At 39.9% G+C, this 20,770-nt stretch overlaps 1 protein-coding gene across 3 annotated transcripts in view; it reads right to left on the bottom strand.

Moving 5' to 3' along the window:
* The window catches only part of DNAH14 (dynein axonemal heavy chain 14), a 231,631-nt gene that overhangs the window by 173,869 nt on the left and 36,992 nt on the right, over positions 1 to 20,770 (bottom strand). For all 3 annotated transcript variants that reach the window (XM_081942264.1, XM_081942265.1, XM_081942263.1), the window contains exons 8-14: positions 16,451 to 16,707; positions 15,733 to 15,895; positions 14,986 to 15,274; positions 9,241 to 9,295; positions 8,454 to 8,551; positions 6,037 to 6,209; positions 4,226 to 4,573 (exon numbers count right to left, since the gene is read on the bottom strand). In XM_081942264.1, coding sequence (XP_081798390.1) covers positions 4,226 to 4,573; positions 6,037 to 6,209; positions 8,454 to 8,551; positions 9,241 to 9,295; positions 14,986 to 15,274; positions 15,733 to 15,895; positions 16,451 to 16,707 — 1,383 coding nt within the window. The remainder of the gene's footprint in view (positions 1 to 4,225; positions 4,574 to 6,036; positions 6,210 to 8,453; positions 8,552 to 9,240; positions 9,296 to 14,985; positions 15,275 to 15,732; positions 15,896 to 16,450; positions 16,708 to 20,770) is intronic.

Here is a 20,770-nt window from a genome sequence, read left to right on the forward strand (position 1 = left end):
GGGCTGCTCGGGTACACGGGGAGGCAGGAAGGGAGGCAGACGCGACCAGTTGGCTCCTCCTCCTCCTGCCAGCTTCACTCTGGGCAGCGTCCAGCATGGCAAATTTAAGGGATTTTCAGGGCTTAATTTGCAAACTAGGGTGCATGGTGTGGTACTGTGCATGTGGTGAGGACACGGTCGAGCTCGGCTCAAGTTGCTCTGAGATTGCAAGCCACCGTGCCGATACTTGGGATGTTGCTTTTTTCACTGGCCCTGCAGGGCAAGCCAGCTTGCGGTCCCCAAGAGGGGCGGGCTGCATGGGCAAAGCGGAGCATTTCTATAAGGGCGGCATGCCAGCAGCAGTCCTGCTGGCTGGCATGGCTGGCTGGACGGACGCTGCCTGGAGTGTGAGGATGCCAGGAGGAGGAGCTGCTGCCGCCTCTGCAAAAGCAGGCCATTTGTGCCGGCAAAGGTTAGAGTCCCACTTATATACGGCGGCAATAGTCGCAACTTGGCGGCGGGCCGCCCCGGCTGGCAGAGGGGAAAGACGGCAGGCAGCCGAGTTGCGACTACTGAGCGTGGCGCGCCGCTGCCTGAGGCTGGGATCGAGGTGGCTGCGTGGCCTGCCTGGCGTGGCGCGGCTAGAGGAGGAGGAGGCGAGGGTGGCGCGGCCGAGGCCTGACGGACTTCCCTTCGGCCGAGCCCATCCTAGCGGCAGCGGCGGCGATGTGAAGGCCGGGCCCTGGCGAGCACGCAGAGGCTGGGCGGAGCGGCGCAAGGACGCCGGGCCCGAGGCGCCGCGTGGTGGAGGCTATCCGGGCCCTGGCGATGGAGACGCACGTCTCATGCCTGTTCAGGGACCGTCCCGAGGCTTCCCTGAAGCCTTCAGAGCGCTTAAAACGACCATCCAAGCAACCCGGAAGCCACTTCCGGGTTGCTCGGAGGGTGGTTTTAAGCATTCCGAAGGCTTCAGGGAATCCTCCGGACGTTCCCTGAAGCCTCCGGGGGCCGGGGGAGGCTCTTTTCGCCCTCCCCAGGCTCCTATAAAGCCTCTGGAGCCTGGGGAGGGCGAAAAAGCATGCAAAAACGGGCGCGTTGTGTGCGCATGCGCACTGGGGGCGCGTTGCATTATGGGTGCGGCACGCCTGCACACGACCCCCCCGCGCTCCCCCCACTTGTGGCACGCGAGCCAAAAAAGGTTCGCCATCGCTGAACTAGATCATCTATACAACATCTTCCAATAAAATGAATACCATCCATGCAACTTCATCAAAAAGTGCTTGTTCACTCAACTCAGTATAGCACAATCAATACAAACTGGGAAAAAGATAACACTGTCATAAATCAAAAACATCTCAGAAACCATCAACAGATTATGACAACCACAAGGCATCACCATAGCACATAAACCAATTAAAGCCCTCCAAACCAAACCAAAAGACCCAGCAGTCCCAGAAGGAAAAACAGGAGTCACGTACAATATGCCATATAAGGACTGCAACATCTATTATGAAGGACAAACAAGCAGAATACTAGAGAACACATCTATGAATATCAACTAGCAGTGATAAGACATGATGAAAACTTCTTAATTTCACAATACATGAAGAGGTCTAACCATAGTTTCAATTGAGAAATGTGAGCATCCTAGACCAAACAAATACAAAAACATTAAAGTATTTCTGGAAGCCTAGTACTCAGACAAATCATCCAGGCACATAGAGATACAAAACATCTACATACCATTCAAAAGATACAATAAAAAAGGAAACTAAAAGACCAAAGCACATCCTCACCAGCAATCAATACCCAGATGTGCAGAGATTAATACCAAGAATAACATTAGACTAAGAATCAAGAACGAAATAATACCCCAATCAAGGAATTTCCAATTCATAAAAACAAGCTATTAGTAAACAACAGTCCAATCAAGGAACCAAGATCACTCCCACCAACACTGATAGGGCAAGCCACTAATATGTCAAATGAGAGCAAGCCCTTCTCCCTATTGATAATGTTACCTAGTTTGATAATGAAACATCTGCAAAAATACAACCAATCACAGAGAGCACCATGGACCATTGGTAGCTAATCAGATCAGACAACTTTGTTGACTCTTTGTTCTAACTTATAAAAAACCCAAAATAGAAAGATTTTTTTAATACTGATAATCATAAGTCCAAACTATTGAACTAATTTTTGTGTTTATACAAAAAAGAGAGAAAAACTACCTGCATACTTCTGAAACTGTCATTATTATGACCTTTCACCACCCTTGATCACTCTGTATCAGGTGTTTGGGTAAGGAAATATCTCTAAAATGATGCCCAATGAGGCACAGGCTGTCTCATTTATTCTTTGGTTTATGAATGATCCAATAACTTTCTCTGAACTTATTCTCCTTTCCTCATCCATTCATGTCAGCTGACAACATTTCTCTGGGATTGTATTCATTCAAAATATTACAAAATTTCACTCCAAAGTCATTTCCTTTTCCCATCACTACAGTTCACTAGGCTTTCATATGCAGCTCACCATCCCATGAATTTCTAATTTCATAGAATAATTCAGTTAATATCAATGCATACTTTCTAATTATATTTTAGTTGTTTCATTCATAAGGAAGTACTCCTTACAATTAATTCAGTCTTTCTACAATTGATTCCTCTTGCACTACAAGTGCCATCAAATAAAATTTGAATGTACGCAGGTTGTAAGAGTTCATAGGTTGCAGTACAATTTCTTTTTCATTATTTCATAGAGTTGTGCAGTTGGAAGAGTCCATTTATGCCCTCAAATTCAGCCATATGTTCATTGACAGAATCCAAATTCAAGCAGCCTTAACAGTCGACTAACTAGTCTCGTCTTGAGTATATCTAGTGCAAAGGAGCCTGCCACTTCCCTTAAATAATGAGTTCCACTGGCAATCCACACTTGCAATTAGGAATTTTATTTCTGTCAATCAGAGTCCATCTTCCTGAAACTTATGCATTATTCTTGTGATGGAATGTGGGAATGACCTTGGGGAATGAGGGGAAGAGATGCTGCCTAGGAAACAATCAGACAGGCCTCCAGTGGCTTGAAGGTCAGAGAAAGAAATTTAGGAAGGACCTGGCCTAGTGGATCAAACAGTTAAAAGTGGCACCAGGAAATTTATACTTAAGACTTGCAAGAGTCTGGACTCTGGAACAAAAGAAGTCATATTTTGGTCTCCTTCTCTGGCCATCCCTTCAGCTGTTTAAAGAGTTCTATTGTACAAACCCTGATTTTTCTCTTCTCAAGGGTCTGTACTCCCATTTTTTTTCAGTGTCTCTTTATTGGACTTAGTTTCCAATGTATACATACTATTTAGCTCTGCTAAAACTATTTCAAAAACTACAATGCTTACTTATATCTAAAAACATTTAAATCACAAAACTGCTTCTTGTAATCTCAGAGGTAATAAGCACTGTTCAGAATGGTGAACAAGAAGATCCAGAAACCCAAATATTGATTTAAATATCTAGAACAGAGTTCCCCAACATTTCTGGCTTTGCGGACTGGCAGGGATGGGTGGGGAAGAGGATGGTTCTGTAAGCGGCTGGCTAGTGCTCGCACACATGCATGCAACTTTCCACAGCCTGGTTGCAATCCCCTCATGGCCCACTAATGGGCCATCGCCCACAGGTTGGGACCTCTGGCCTAGAAGAACAACAAAAAATCTTTTCCTGGCCTTGGTAGTGAAATGATGAAAAAGTTGGTATCTTTCATACATCAACGGGGATGGCATTCCAAAGACTAGAAGCTGGCACTGAAAATGTCTACTCCTGAATTGCTATCAACCATATCTTAACATGGAGGAGTATCTGGATAAATGCTTCTGCAGATGAACTTATAGTCCAAATAGGAACTTACAATAAACTTTTTTTTTCAAGTACCATGGGGCACTTTGAATTAGGAATGAAAATTATCTGTGATCCAGTGAAGTTGATATAACATTCCCTGCCTATCTTAGTTTAGCTCAACATTTGAATCAGCCTGACTACCCATTACCCTTCCCTCTGTCCACATTTCACTTTGTAATAATTTACCAAAATGCAACAATCTCTCTATTGGCTATCTCATTTCAACTGCAATATAACCAAACAAAGATCTCCAACTACAGCTAATGATATCTTCCATATAATGCACTTTGACCTAAACATGTGCAGTGAAATAGTTGGAATAGAAATTTAAGAAATTAATTAAATAAAAATTATATACTTACTTCAACAAGATGTACATTCTTTGTATCAATTGCTATATAAAATTTCAAATGAATAGTCTTAAGTAGACACTCAAAATATGGCAGGCAGTCTGTCTGAAACTTCAAACTATTTACTCTGAACAGAGAGATGCGTTTTTCAATAAGCATACATACAATCTCCTTTACATCAACTGTATAATTTTCTAGAATATTTCTAAACTCCTTTGTAGTCATCTCTCTTTGCAATGTTACTATTTTGTCATTTGTATATTTTGCTTTATCTATCATACTGCAATATTCCATAAAGTTTCTGCTGTAAGATTCTATTTGGGCCAGTGAAGAACTCTGAAGAGAGAGAAGGTCCAGAATCTAAAAAATTAAGATGGAAAAAAATTAAAAATCAAAGACATACTGTATAGGTGTAATCCTACAATCTTTCAAAATTGTTATTAAATGGCACTGATAGTATTCATATTATGGTGGTGATTTCCTCTGATTAGCTTTTAGGAACTATATTCTTAGCAGACATACCTTATCAACTTTAACCCTATGTAATCAAATTGTACCAATAGCATTTCCTGCTAACTTGATCCTCAGGAATAAATAGGAATAGCTAGGGATGTGTGCTATTTTAATGCTTGTTCTTGTCATGGTCCTACAAGTTGCCACAAGCATATTTATTGTTATTGGTCCATTTTGAATTTTAAGTTTATTAGTTTCCCAGAGTTGCTATTGCAAGATTGGTGGTCATATAATTGATTAAAATGAATATATTTTCAGTGTCAAAGCAGGAATAGACAAGGACTTTAACTTCACTGATTCCTTTCAATACAAACAGCATTACAGAAGAATACATTTTCTTCAGGTCTGCAGCAAAGAAAACAATTAAATTCCTGTATACTCCTGCTGAAATACTATTAATTATTCCCCCTAATCAATACCATTTGTATGTTTAAACAAGAGCATTAAAACCAAGCACTAAATAAACAAAGCATAAAAGTCAAGGGCTTACACTGGCTTCAATCCAAAACAGAAACATCATGTGATATGATAACATTTTTAAAACCCAGAACAGTGGAAAATAAATCTGCATTTCTTTTCATAAAAACACTCCGATGTTTTTTTTAAACCTCATAAAAGTTAAGCTCTAGATGTAGGGCATACTGAAAAGGCTTGGCTAAAGAAGAGCCACTTAATAAACATGGGCCACGTGTTCTCAGATTTTCTTTTCTTTCATTTCATTTCCTTTTTTCTTATTTTTGAAAGTAAGGGACACAGTAGGAAATGTACTAATACCACATGTAACACAAATGGTAAGACACAGGATTTCTGGAATAATTTTTTGGAGGTGCGAATTTGAAGGAATTGGAGTTTGGAAAATAATTTAATGGACGCAGTAGATTATAAAAAAGATCTCTTAGTATTCTGATAATTAAAATTTATAAAGAGATTGAAGTATTAATACAAAATGTCTAGTATTAATCAACTGATACATCTATATATAGGGGAAATAATATTTATTGTGCCCTTTCGATATAAAGAGAATGAAGCTTAAATTTTTTGTAAAGAAGGGCAGGCTGTATTTGTTAATTGTTTTAGAAATGACTACTTATCAATTTCTTATACTGAGATGTATGCATACTTATTTTTTCACATTTTCTGCCAAAAGTTAGAAATTTTGTTCAGCCAAATTTTGGTATCTTCAGTTTTAGAAGGCCACAACAAAAGGATTTGAAAGATTACATGTCCATGGTTTGAATCAAGAAAAAATATTCAGAAATGTATTTGGCACCAAACTGTTATCCTTATATAGTACAGCTTCTGAAACATACTTTGTTTTGGTAATCTGGATCTGTCCCAAGAATGAGATCACAGTTTGGCCATGTTGATTGATAATCTTGTGGTTCAAAATCTGTGTAATCTTCATATTGCTGCATTGTTTTATGTAACGACTGATCAATGAAGATTGAAAGCCGAGAATCCTGAGAAAATGGTGTAACTTGATCTAATGGAAGATATGGTAATTTAAAAATATTTTCAAAATCAGACTTCATTATGAAACATTTTTTTAAAAAATTAAAAATTGCTGGCTGAGTACCCAGGATGGGTAAATACTCTCAGGACTTTTAACTATTTTAACTGAAAATGTAAATATAACAGAAATATCAATTCAGTTTTTCCCCCAATAATTCTCATATATTTGAAGGTCTAGATTTAGTAACTCACTGAAATATACAAGGACCTTTTTCTTAGTGTCCTAGGCATGTGCTTATTTTGTTTAATGATTAATTTGGAGCAGAACTTGACAAATTTCTGTAAGTGATTATACTTTATGTAGGCTTTAGAAGATCTGGAACACTAAAAACTAAAAGTATTTTAATACTGACCAGGATGTTTTTGGAACAGATATTTTTAAATAAAACAATTTAGACTAAGGGTATCAAACTGGTGGCCCGTTGGCTGGATGCGTCATGTGCAGGTCATGCCCACCCCAGGTCCAAAAAGGCAAAAAATGTCACAATACGCCACTTGACGTGGAGAGTTTGACACTTATGTTTTAGACAGATTTTTGAAAACTATACATTTTTCATTAAAGACTATGAACTATATTACCAAACAGAAGCACTGTCCCATGCATAGTCAAATGCCCTGTCATATGTTTTAAATTAAGAAAGCAATCATCTGCACATTTATTTAAATAAAACTCAACTGAACACAATGATATGCATATAATTATGTTTCAGAATTGGTAAATTTAAACTTATTTTTAAATACTGCTTTTGCTTGTTCCAAGATAGAATCCATATTTAAGTTTAACTTTGCTAATCGGGTGAATATTATGGCTCAAATGAAAATAAATACTATTAACCCACTAAGTAATACATAAATGTGGGAGTTGCACAAATGTTTGAAGAATATTTTACATAATATTTTAAAGTAAGAGAAGCCTGATACCAGTTTTGCAGAGTATTAGTCCCAGTACATGATGCTTCTGACTGTTCAATCTTGCAATGATACTAAATGAGTGGTACTTACAACTGGTCTTTGGGGTAGCAGCTGCTGCAGTATCAAGTAGCCACTATTTGCAACATGTTAATTGAACTGAACTTAACTGAACTGAATTCTTTATTTGGCCAAGTGTGATTAGACACACAAGGAATTTGTCTCCAGTACAGAAGCACAGTAAGAAGAAAGGAAAAGGAGGAGGAGGAGAAGGAGGAAGAGAAGGAGGAAGAGAAGGAGGACAAGGACAAGGGCAAGGAGAAGACAAGTACTTAGGAGTTTTGGACGCTTCTGACCAGTTGCACAACCAAGTCAAGGAAGCTACTTGAACAAAATACATAAAGCAAGTCTGGAAAATCTTGAGATCAATTCTGAGTGGAGGAAATATCATAAAGTGGTGTGAATCTAATGTGAGACCAATACTAATATATAACAAATTGGTTTCACAGACATTTTTAATCTTCTAAATTGCTTCAAACCAGCTGAAACCAAAGAGCGGAGCACAGCCTCATGGGCGAATGGCTGTGTTGCGCTGTCGCAGCAGCGCAACCCAGCAGCTATGAAGCAACCACACTCATGAGCAGCCACCCGGCAAACATCCTTTCCAGACGGACACAGCGCCATTCACTGACTTAGGGGTATCGCCAAGTTGCATGAGCGCCTGTTCGTCACTGCCCGGCTCCTGCAGCTTGGCGCCTTCGAAATGGCAGTGAATGGCACTCTGCACGGCTGGAGGGGGGGTTGCGTGAGCGGCTGTTCTGCTCTCGCTCACGCGCCTGCCAGCCTCACGATGCCCTGGCCCAGCTCTCTCCGCAGAGCCAGGGCACCTCCACTGCTGCTGCTGCTGCTGTCGCCGACGCATGCCCGGCTTTTGGGGAGCCCGCTCGCAAGGGAGCAGCCACCCGGCAACTCCCCTCTTCAGCTGGGCACAGAGCTGCTCACCAACCTAGGGTATCCCGAAGACACTAAGCAACGCAATCACCTTTGCCTCCCCCCCCCCCCGGACTTGGCACTTTTGGGATACAGCTAGGTTGGTGAGCGGCGCTCTGCCTGGCCAGAGGTGGGGGAGTTGTCTAGGGGGCTTATTTGCGGGGGAGGGCTTATATTTTTGCCCACCAGAAAAATGTGGCATGGCCTTATTATCAGGACATGTTGTAATTTCAGGGAAACACGGTAAATAATCTATATTATATCAATATTTTCCAATGGGTACCAATAGCATCCACTATGTCCATACATTACTTACCCATGATGTTTTCTAATCCATCTATAATCCCTTGTAACTGTATTGTAAATGTTTTTCTGTTAGGAATCAGTGATACATCTGCAGAGAACTGTATAGATCTAGAAAATAATGAATTGCATTTATATTGTCAAAGGGCATCAAATAAAACTGTGACAATCTGAGGATCAAAATTTGAATATTAAAATAAATATAAGACAGTTCATGAGTTCTTATTTTCCTTCTTTCCCAAACTCAAAAATGTCTCTTTCAGATTCCTTATCTAAACTCCTCCACTCAGAATTGATCTCAAGATTGAGTGATTTCTTGAATAACCTGCAATGGGCCATCAGGTGACAGTTGGGGGGAAAAAAGTAATTCAAAATCAGATACAGTATATATCCTAAGTTGAGGTAGTTCAGAAAGAAATTGTCACTTTTTTGTTTTTTATTATTTCTTAAACTTGGAAGAGGTGTAAGTGCTGCAGGTGTTTTCAGGACAGTAAAAGAGATACCTTATCAGAAGAATTTCATTTAAGTTAGTTTATCTCAGATGGATTAGCTGTTTTTCTTGGAGAGTATGGCAAAGGTGATTGGAGAGGAGTAAAAGAAATAAACTATGAGCAAAGAAGAAAAAATTGAAGGAAATACTATTCCAGGTTTTTTGTGGTCTAGAAATCACATCATTTTTAAGAGTGAAAGCATATTGTTTTTGCACTTAAAATACTCTTGCCATATATATAGAACACAATAAGCAATTAAATATTTCTTTTATATTGTTAAAATCAAAATATATTTTAAATTATTCCTACCTCTCATATTTGATTTGTTGTTTATTTGAATCAGAGATGGCCTCTTTTCCTTTTCCTTGAAAAGAAAGAAAAAAAACAAAAGCAATCCTTAAAAACTAATAATTCAAACATAATAAACAGAGTCTTTCTCATGATTAGCACAAAGATAGTAAAGTACTGTAACTAATTTCTCTCGGAGACTAATTTGCAATTCCCTTTACATTTCCAGAAACTTGGAAGAGCACTATAGCAGCTTTTTTGTTTTTAAAATGTTAGCAGTTTCACCTCAGTAATATTGAGATGAAGTATCTTATTTGGACAGTTCTGCAGGAAAGAAAAAAGAACACTGCCAAGCAGCTGTCGTGGAGAAGGATTCTGCCTGCCTGGGGCAACAGAAACAAAAGAGAAGAAGTCTACTAAGCTGTTGCTCTTGGCAAAGCATAAGATTTCAGAACTTGCCTGTTTTAAAATTGCTTATAAAAACAGAACAAAAAAAGAATATGGTCTTGATATTACAGAAAGGGATATCAAAATCTTTATTTTAAACTTCATATCATTTTCCTTTTTAAAGGTGATACTCTTATATGAGGGAAAATAGCCAATTACCTTAAATACAACTTCAGCTGAATTTATAAACTCTGGTTCCAGCTATACAAATCTGGTCATCTTAATATTAACCTGTTACAAATATTGTATAGTCTTGACTGATAAAAAAGAAAAATCTGACAGAAAATTATATTTTTCTCTCATATTAGTAATTTGTCATGCTTTTTCTCAAATTTGGTATTGCATGCTCTTTCCATGATCCTCTCCTTGGCATCAGAAGAATTACCACTCAGTCTCTGATCAGCTTGCTGGCTTGTTAGTCTTTAAACATGACATATCACACCAACCGCACAATGCACTGCAATTAAAACCTCTCAGAAATGCACACTAAGTTGATATTCAGTACAATACTGCTCTGAAGATCCTATTTCTAAATTGCAATGAAACAAAGTTCCAAGCAATGATCAAAAGGGTATAGTAGTCACTTTCAAATCTAACTACACAAAGTTGCTGCTTCATTCTAAGTTGTAATAGGCTGGCCTCATGACCAAGACTGTAAAACATGGGCACAGCTGTTGGTTCAGTAAGAAGGATGAGTACAATCTTACGTATCTCTATAATATGAGATCTTATACATTCAGAGAAAGTACATGAAGAAGATAAAAAAGGAATATTGCAATGGGGCAACTCAATTTTAACATTACCTTTTATTGCAACATACAAAGAAGAAGAAAAAATTAAGATCAATGGCTATGAGACTTGATTGAAGTGTGACTACCTTTGAAGGCCATCTGCTGGAAGACAAGTGGGCTTCCTTATGCAATTATTTGGCCATTGTTAAGAACAGAAAAGACAGAAAAGACTTTACTGTTTATGTTAAAATTACAGAAAAGTATAAAAAATAAACCATATTGAGTGTACTCTCATTCAGTATGGTTTAATTTTTATAATTGCCTGTGGGGAAAATCTGTTGTGTAGGTGTGGCTTGTTTTGTGGGAGTGGCTCGGCGGTAGTATGACCGGTTGGGCATGGCCAACTTGGAAAATGTGGTGAAATTCACTTAACAATGCTCTTGCTTAGCAACCAAAATTTTGGGCTTAATTGTGGTCAGAAGTTCTCTTTCTCTTTCTTTCTTTCCTTCCTTCCTTTTGTCTCTCTCTCCCTCTTTCTTTCTTTCATCTCTCTCCCACTTTTTTTCTTTCTTTTTTCTTTCTTTTTTTCTCTCTTTCTTTCTGTCTCTGTCTTTGACTCTCTGTCTCTCTCTGTGTCTGTCTGTCTGTCTCTCTGTGGCTCTTTGTCTCTCTCCCTCCCTCCTTCTCTGTCTCTCTGTGTCTGTCTGTCTTTCTGTATCTGTCTCCCTCTCCTCCCTCCCCCATTTGTCACTCTGTGTGTGTGTGTGTGTGTCTGTCTGTCTCTCACTCACTCTCTGTCTGTCTCTCTCCCTGTCTGTCTCCCCTCCCTTCCTCTCTGTCACTGTGTGTGTCTGTCTGTCTCTCACTTAATCTCTCTCTGTCTCTCGATTCCCTCCCTCCCTCCCTGTCTCTCTGTCTATCTCTGTCTTATCTCTCTCACTCACACACACACTCAGACACACAGACTCAGACACACACACACACACTGCAGTCACCTTGTTGAGTGTTCCAATCACATTTGAAACACTCAACAACTGGCCTGCATTTATGGTTTTTTGCAGCTTTCTGCAGTCATAGGACCAAAATATATGGTTAAAAGTACCTTGCAGCGGCGGTTTTCCCTGGGGGCTCCGCAGAGCATCCCAAGAGCGATGCCACCACATCTGCCCTCTTCAGGGACAGGCCCTCTTCAGCAAGTTCCCGCCGTTACAAAGGTTCCAGGATCAGGGACGGAATCTTCGCCGTGGGACAATAAAGCCCCGTCCGCTAGAGGCAGAGGGAGGAAGGGCCAGTTGGGAGATGGGCTTTGGTCCTGCTGCCTCTGGCGGACAGGGCTTTACTGTCCCGTGGCAAAGATTCCATCCCTCATCCTGGAGCCTTCGTAACAGCAGGAACTTGTTCTCACTTGCCCGGGCTTGTGCAGAGGCTTCTCTCCAAGAGTCTCCGGGGCTATAATTGTGCAGGGTGTGCGAGCACCTATGTTTTCCAGGGGGTGGGGCCATGGCCATCTTTTGGGCCACTAGCGGCTACCTTTCAGGAAGTGCTCTGCACAGGTGGTGATGACTCCAGAGCCCATCCACAGGGGCGGGAAGACGAGGAACGTGAGGGGGACCTCGTCCTTCTGAAGAGGACCTGCCGAAGAGTGCCTGTCCCCGAAGAGGGCAGATGTGGTGGCATCGGTCTTGGGATGTTCTGCGGAGCCCCCCAGGAAAAAACACCACTGCCAGGTACTTTTAAGCAGGGATGGTTTTTTAACCAGGTGGCTGTCAAAGAGAAGAGGGCAGCACATGCCTCGTGGGCTTGTCCAACAACTGAAGAAGGAACAGGAGGTGAGGATTCATTGGACAAGCCCATGAGTGTGCGCTGCTCTCTCCTCTGACAGCTGGCTCGTTTCCAATGGGGGGTGGGAAATCCATGCAGAGGGAGGAAATCGCATGGATTCCCCACCCCCTCCATTGGAAACGAGGCGGCTGTCAGAGAAGAGAGCAGCGCACGCCCATGGGCTTGTGCAGCAGCTGAATCCTTGCCTCCTGTTCCTTCTTTGGCTGTTGGAGAAGCCCACATGGTGTGCACTGCCCTCTTCTAAGAGCCGTCTCGTTTCCAATGGAGGGGGTGGGGAATCCATGCGATTTCCTCCCTCTGCATGCATTTCCCACCCGCAATTATAAACGAGGTGACTGTTGGCGGGGCAAGCCTGGTAGGGACAGGCGGGGAGAGCGAGCAGTGACTGGGTGGGCGGGAGGGAGCAAGCAAGGGGGCAAGCCATGGGAGGGAGCGTTCGGGTATGTGGCCTCCAGAAGAACGGGTATGGGAAGACACACTAAATTTGGCAAATGGCTAGAGGCATACCCGTGCGTACCGGCTGAAACCCACCCCTGGTAGTAGTAGATGTTTCTCTCTCATGGTTCAAAGAGAAAATAACTGTTGTGAGCTCCACATAGGCACCAGGAAGGGCATCTAGCCAGTAAATGCTCAGCTTCATCTAGCTGACCTGACACTACCCCGAATTAAGGAATTACATGTTCATACAAAGAAAAAATGTAAGGAATGCTAGCATGCAGAAATAAAATAAAATTATACATTTTGAGGATAAGAATAAGAGAGTTGTAGTTTAAGATCTTTTGAAAGAGTATTGCAGTGAAGCAGAGCTGATGTCTTGGCAAGAATGGTGAGCTTTCACAGGGCTCTGTGTTAAGCCACTGTATTCTTCCTGACATGAGGTCCAATTGGACTCAATTGGATCCAAGCCGCCTTGGACAGGTGGTGCAGGCAAAGGGGGAAGTTTTGTCAATCACAGGGAGCCTGCAAACTCACTGTCTGATCCTGAAAAACTTCTCAGCCTGATGGGGGGGGGGGAGAGACGGCCATTAAACTGGCTGGACCGAGGCTGTTACAGCTCTGATGAAAGAGCAATAAAGGAGATGAGCCGAAAACAGTGTGTGTGATCTGGGTGAGCTACTCTTAATTTCCAACTCCTTTTGAGGAATTTACCCCAGAAATTAACTTCTTTCTGAAAATGAAACTTTAAAAGAGAGGAGGTGGTCTTTATTCACCCCTCTAGAATAGTGGTGACTCAATATATGAGCTTCTGACATATCCAAGCGAGGGAGAATAACGTGTTTGGTAAAAACAGATCTTTAGCAGGTTGGAGTTCCAGGTGGCTTGCTTGTGATTATTTTGCCAGCTTTATGGAGTGTTACGATTCTTAAGGTTTTGAAGAGGCAAATTAAAAAAAGTAGGTAGGTAGATAAGAGGGATAGAGAGGGCAAGAAAGAGAGAGAAATACAGTAGGTAGGTAGGTAGAGAGAGTGAGTAGTTAGGTAGGTAGGTAGATAAAGGGATAGACAGAGAGAGAAATAGAGAGAGAGAAATAAAGTAGGTAGGTTGGTAGGTAGAGGGATAGAGAGAGAGAAATAGAGAGAGAGAGAAATATAGTTGATAGGTAGGTAGAGAGAGAGTAGGTAGGTACATAGGTAGATAGAGGGGGAGAGAGATAAATAGATAGGGAGAGAGAGAATAGGTAGGGAGAGAGAGAGAGAGAAATATAGTAGGTAGGTAGGGAGAGAGAGAGAGAGAGAAGATAGAGGGATAAAGAGGGAGGGAAAGAGAGAGAAATGCAGTAGGTAGGTAGGGAGAGTGTGTGTGTAGGTAGGTAGAGGGATAGAGAGAGAGAAATAGAAAGAGAGAGAAATACAGTAGATAGGTAGGGAGAGAGAGAGAGAGTAGGTAGGTTGGTAGGTGGAGGGATAGAGAGAGAGAGAAAGTAGGTAGGTACATAGGTAGGTAGAGAGTGAGAGAGAAATACAGTAGGTAGGTAGGGAGAGAGAGAGTAGGTAGGTAGGGAGAGGGAGAGAGAGAGATAAAATAATAGTAGGTAGGTAGGGAGAGAGTGAAAGTAGGTAGGTAGGTAGATGTTTCCAGGTGTATTTATCCATGTGCTGGAGAAGGAAATTGCTGACAATCTGCAGCACTTAAGACTTTGTTTCTGCTGGCACAGCACTTGATCAATGTAATTCTTATCAATCAGTTAAAGAGCTTTCCAAAAGGAAAAAAAAAGTTTTTGCACTCTGCAAACCTCCCCAAAATGGCCCGAATTTTGCAAAAACAGGCCCATTTTTTTTAAAAAAAGGCATGAATAGCCTTGGGGGGGCTTGCAGAGTGCTCTTGGGGGGATGGCCCCCCCAAAATGAACAAAAAACAGTCTGTTTTTCGCAAAAACAGGCCCATTTTTTGTCAAAAAATTCCATGCATAGCCTTATGGACACATAGTGTGCTGCTGGGGGCTGGGGGGGGCAAAAAATGGCCCGTTTTTTCTCATTTCTGCACTCCCCAGCCCCCAGCTCTCTGAAAGCCTCCATAAGGGTGTTCACGGCCATTTTGGTGAAGGGGCTTTGGGAGGCAAAAATTGTTGTATTCAGTGTACAAGACGCACCCAGATTTTCAGCCTCTTATACTCCAAAAAATACGGTAGTGTGGCAAGAACAGATAGAATAATGGCACATCTAATTAATCCATAAGCTGAGCTATGGCTCTGTGCTTTTCTAGTGTAAAATTCCTCCTTATTTTCAAAGAAACTTATTAATCTTACTCAATGACTTTATTTCTTCTTCATTCCTGAATGTAACCAAATCTTCTATAGTACTTTCTGATTTTTCTTCATGTTTGCTATCATCTTCAAATGAGCTGTTCAAAATTTCATCAAAGTCTATTGTTTCTTTTAAAGATTCTGCTGAAGATTCTGCAATATAATCATCATCATTTTGGTAATATTTTCTATGATACTCCTTTTCATAGGGAATTCTCAGACAAATATTTATCTCAAATATTGGGGAATATTCCTCTTCTCCTTTTAGTTCCCTTTTCACTTCTTCTAGGATCTAAAGTCATATGAAAATATAACAAAAAATGAATATTCTTTTTTAAAAAATCATGCAAATGGAACTAGAGATTAAAAACAAAAGATTTTCAATCTAAAACAAGGAACAAATAAAGGCAGAAGAAAACTCCATTATTTTTGACTTGATACTAATCAATAGAGAAGACTACATTATGATAATGTGCTTTTGAATCTGTTTTAAAGCATGAAAAGATGTTTGAGAAATATGGAAAATGTAATTAATCTTCATAAGTTTTTTCATAAGGAACCATGAAATAATTTTGTATTTAAAGGCAAGATTTTGTCTTTAAAGGTATTACAATAAATAGCTTTCAGCATGTATTTAAACTTAAATTTTAAAAATTAAATTTAATCATTATTATATTTTTTATTAAGATAAATATGAACTATTGGATAATCTGTGTTGTAAGATATACCTTCATTTAGAAATCAATTCACCTTGTCTATATCACTGACAGTAACAATTTCACGTTGTACTTCTGATTTCTTTGAACGGTGCAATAATTTCCGAGTGTCTTCAAAATGCTCATTTTCATATACCCACTGGCATCTATTTTCAGTCAATAAGCAAAGTGCTTTATCAATTGTATCTTTATATGCTCTGCATATGTGGAAAAATAGGAAAAAATCCTAATTTATATTTTAAATAGCATAATTCATTTTAATAACTGACAATACTGCAAGGTATACATCAAGATGCTGTGGCAGTACTAGGAAATAGTAAGGATGTAGCAGTACTAGGAGATAGAATAGACAACTCCTAGAATTCTCCAGTCAGAAGGAACTCACAAATAATGAAGGCAGAGAAGGTGACCATCTTGAACCTTGCACACATGTGAAAGATATTATAGCTTAGTTATAGATATTTCCTTTTTACCAGACTAAAGCTAGCACATGTAACTCAAGAGACAAAAAGGAGCAATAAACTATTATTCATTTACTTAATTATACAGTATATCCATTTTTATTTAAAACATAAATATCCATAAGCGTTTACTCCAAATTATTTTATTTTTATAATAAGTAAGCCAAGCTTAAAAATAAATATAACAGTAACAATAATACTAAATAATAATAAGGACTCTAAAAGAGAATTTTATAAACAATATTATTAAATAAGAGCCAGTGTTTTAATCATGAAATAGGCAAAACTAACCTCATAAGGCTTTCATTTGTCTTCCTTTTTGAAATTGTCATATTACTGGAACCTTTAAATATCTCCCAAAGAGTATTTAAAGCATTGTTTACCAATCTGCGAAGAAATTCTTGAAAGATTCTATCTACAAGCTTAATAAACTTAGAAAAGCGTTCCATAATGTGCCGCCATTCAGCTATCTCAAAGTATTTTGGTTTCTCTTTGAAGTCATTTAGTGGATGCTCAAAAAGTGTTTCTGCTCCCTTCATTTTTGCCACCTACAGCATTATGAAATAATAAATTTGCACAAGTAATAAATATATACAGTAATTTTTCATCATGTAGACATTTTGTATTATTTACTTTTCATCTCATCCTTTTTCAACAAGGAAAACAAAGTTTGAAGACATTTCATACATAAGTATTTCTTATCAGAATTGCTGTATAGCAAAAAGAGTGGTGGTAGTAGTGAATAACAACTGCAACCACAGCCTTGACTATTGAAAATTGACTAAGTTTGACCACAATACCAGATATCTATGAAACTCTTATAGAAGACAAATAGGAAAGCCGGACTGAAAACCAACCTTACTTTGAAAAGGAGTCCAGAACCTCTAAGAATCAGGAATTTCTAATGAACTTCTAACATAACAAGACCGTCCAATAAAGAATATTATGGTAGAAATCATACTCCATAATCCATTGATATAGAAAATTGGCAGCATTGCAATTGCTTGTGTATTAAATTAACAAGTCGAAGAGACAAGATATCTGTCACATTTTAGAACTCCTCATGTAATTACAGCACAGAGATCAAAATATTGGGAAATTCATATCAATTGAAGATGAAATACCCAGGATGTTTAAAAAATAAAGAGATTGATGATAAGATTGAGAATTCATATCAAATTTCCAGAAATCCTATGAATCAACAATGGGAGGGATGAAATGTGAAAATAAACTTTTTATTTCTGTGCTGTATTTTAACAAATAAAGAAGCACAACCTTTCCAAATTGAAGGCCTTTCTTATAAGTTTGTGTTACAATGTTTTCTTACTCAAAGAGCTAGTAGGTTTTGCTGTGGCTGCTCCACGGAAAAGTACTGGAATGGGAAAGAGAAATACTATAGCATGCAAATAGTATGCACATTTTATTTGACAACTATAGCTAGGACCTAATCATGACTGACGCAATTTAGAATATGCTAATCATAGGGCGTGAGTTATTCAAATTAACAGAAGCGTCAAAAAGGATAAAAAGTTCCAGTGTATATGAAAAATATATGATTATACAGCCTAGATTCTTGAGCCATTGAATGATAGGGAAATATTTGAATGCAATATGGAAATGGTGAAAACTCATTAAGTCATGATCAGAATGATCATAGTTTGGAACATCTTGTTAGATGATCCTGATCTTATTGTTGAAGACTATGTAAGGGAAGCAAGGATCTGATACTAAGAGAGGACAAGTCTCTAATGCAACAGAATCATCCATAGGTCATGTCATGGAAAACCTGAACTTTTCCAGCATGACTAAAGGGTTATATTCTTTCAGAAAGTAATGGTGGTAAAGAACATCAACACTGGTGTGCTATGTGCTGGTGACATCTACCACCATCAAGTCCTTTTGTATTTTAAATTTATTTTATATGCATTTGTATACGTAGTTAGTTGCAGTTATATATACACAGTTAGAACAATTAATCTGTCAGGTCTGCAGTTATATTCCTTTTTAGGATCTTTGGCCTGCCATGTCACTGCGTTTATTTGGTTTGCCAGCTGTGCCTACATTCTGAGTTATACAGCAGAATGAATTGTCTCTTATCAGCAGCGATTTACTGCGCATGTTATTATATCACATACCTTCTTTCCTTTCTTCCTTTGTCTGTATGCCAAGGCAGACAGGGGCTCTGCCAAGATGTAATTATTAGCTTAGTAAGTTTGTATTTTTATTTCCTTTACAATTAAAATGTTTTTCTTAGATTATGCCTCGGGCTTATTTTACTTATTTCAAAAGTTTACTACAAGGAAATTCTACGGTCCATACCTCGTTGATTTACAGGGCGGAATTCACACCCTGACATATGGTAAGACAGGATGGTTGATCTATGGCTCTTCCTTGCTTTGTTATTTTTTGAAGATAAGCACTTAGGCTAATCTAGGCAGATGATTTATAGCGACTGAGGAACGCTGATTTAAATTGTTTCTAAGATGCTTAAGAAGAAGAAAAAACAAAAAGAATTTTCTGCAAGGCATTCAGATGGCTTTTCTCCGATGAAGAAAAAAAAGTATTTCACAAAGATTTACAACTCTTGATGTAACCGGACCGGGTGAAGAATCTGCTGTGGGGCACAGATCTCAAGAAGATAAAGCTGCTTTTGAAGGTGATGCATTCCGACCGAGGTCAGTAACACCTCCTTATAATTATGCATGCTCCCAAACACTTCTTAGAGATTTTGAAACGCTCGGTGCCAGGCCAAAGCTTTCACAGCCGGAGAAATTTCACTCCCATACAGAGGGAGAAAGTATAATTCTCTCCGAAGCTCTGAGCAAGCTATGGAAAGCTATCGTAATCAAATAGAATATTATGAACGCCAGCTGTTCCAAGCCAAAAAGGTTTACTCCATGCTCAAGTCAGAGAAGAGGGATTCTCATGCTTTTCAAATTTCTGAAAATACCATCTTGCCTTCTTTCCCAAAGCCTAAGACACACCCCCTGGAGGATATTGTGTCAGGCAAATCAGAACAAAGAGCTGTGCACATGTCACAATTGCCACGTGATCTCCTTTGTTCTCCAATTACACATGCCACGCAGGCAGAAATATTACAACCAAAAGATGTAACCACAGCACCATCTCCTGGCAGAAATAATTTACTACAGAGAGCTGATATGCATGTTAAAATTCACGAACAATTCCAATCACTGCAACAGACTCTTTCACACATATCATTAGATTACTCAAATATTCAGGCTGCAACGCAACAAGTGCCTCCACAGGCCCAATTTTCAGCGCCCCCTGGTGGTGTTGGAGCCTTCTCAGATGGAGCACGACAGTACTTAATGCAGTCTCCAGCAAGCCATGCTTTCATTCCTGCTCAAGCAACAGCCCCACCTGTTAGATTTCAGCAACCACAGGTTCAACAACAAGCATTTTTACCTGCCCAGCAAGCATTTCAAATGCACATTCCTTAGCAGGCAATTTTTGTTACTCCATTGACTGGTGAGTAAAAACTAAAAATGTCAGGACAGAATTATAAAGCCTGTGTCAGTGAGGTTTCACTTTTGCTTCGCAGAGAAGGTACCCATTCTATGGTGTTTAATCCTCCTGCCCAGCCATGGACTCCTGCAATAAGAGAGATTAAGGCTTGCACAACATTATTGATGTCCATGGATACTGAATTGCAGGTTATTTTTCCGCCTGATGCAACAGCCCAACAAATTTGGGCTCAATTGGAAAATTGCTACAGGCCCGTTTCAATCGAATCTTCATGTTTGCTCATGTCTGAGTTTCATGGTTCGAGATTGAAACCTGGTGAACAAATTGGTGGACATTTGACCAAACTGAAAGGAATGAGAAAAGAATTGGGAGAAAGAAGCCATTTTATTGATGATGTTCAAATGATCAGCATTATCATTAACTCATTGAATTATGAATGGAAAGATGCCATTGCAAAGATTAACCACGTGCCTATTGCTCAACGCACAATCGATAATATTTGCAGGCTCTTAATTGAGGAGGACACTTTAATTTTAGCCATGCCACATTTGTGAGGGCCACCCGCGTCGAGAGCTCCAGCGAGTCATCCCTTCCGAGGAAGAGTCTACGCTCCAAGGATGCCAAGATGCTACATCTGTAACCGTGTGGAACATGACACCCGGGATTGTCCCCAACAAGTTCCAGCTCCCGTCACATACCAGCCCAGAGGAACAGACTCCAGAGGCAAAGTTAGAGGCGGAAGACAAGGTCCTCGTGGTCCAAGTGATGAGCCACAAGCTCCACTCGCCACATTGGCCTTAACCAACGATCCACAACCTGATCCAGAGTACGACAGACAGCTTCTGTGGACTTTGGACAGTGGTGCAGTGGTCCATGGTACCTACAGAAAGGAAATCTTCACAGAGATGCACGAGCCTGAACCTGAATTACGTGAACTTTATTCTTTCTCCAATCATCCTTGTAAGGTCATGGGAAAAGGAACTGTTTATGTTGAAGAGCTCGGTGCATTCATCCCTAATGTTTATTACATACCTTCAGCAACCAGTAATTTGCTTAGTCGTCACTTGTCTAGAGTGTTAAAAGTTCCAGGTTCACCACCTCAAAAAAGCAAGTTACATAGTT

Source organism: Natrix helvetica (genome assembly GCF_964273705.1).
Source record: "Natrix helvetica genome assembly, chromosome: 2".
NCBI lineage: Eukaryota > Metazoa > Chordata > Lepidosauria > Squamata > Natricidae > Natrix > Natrix helvetica.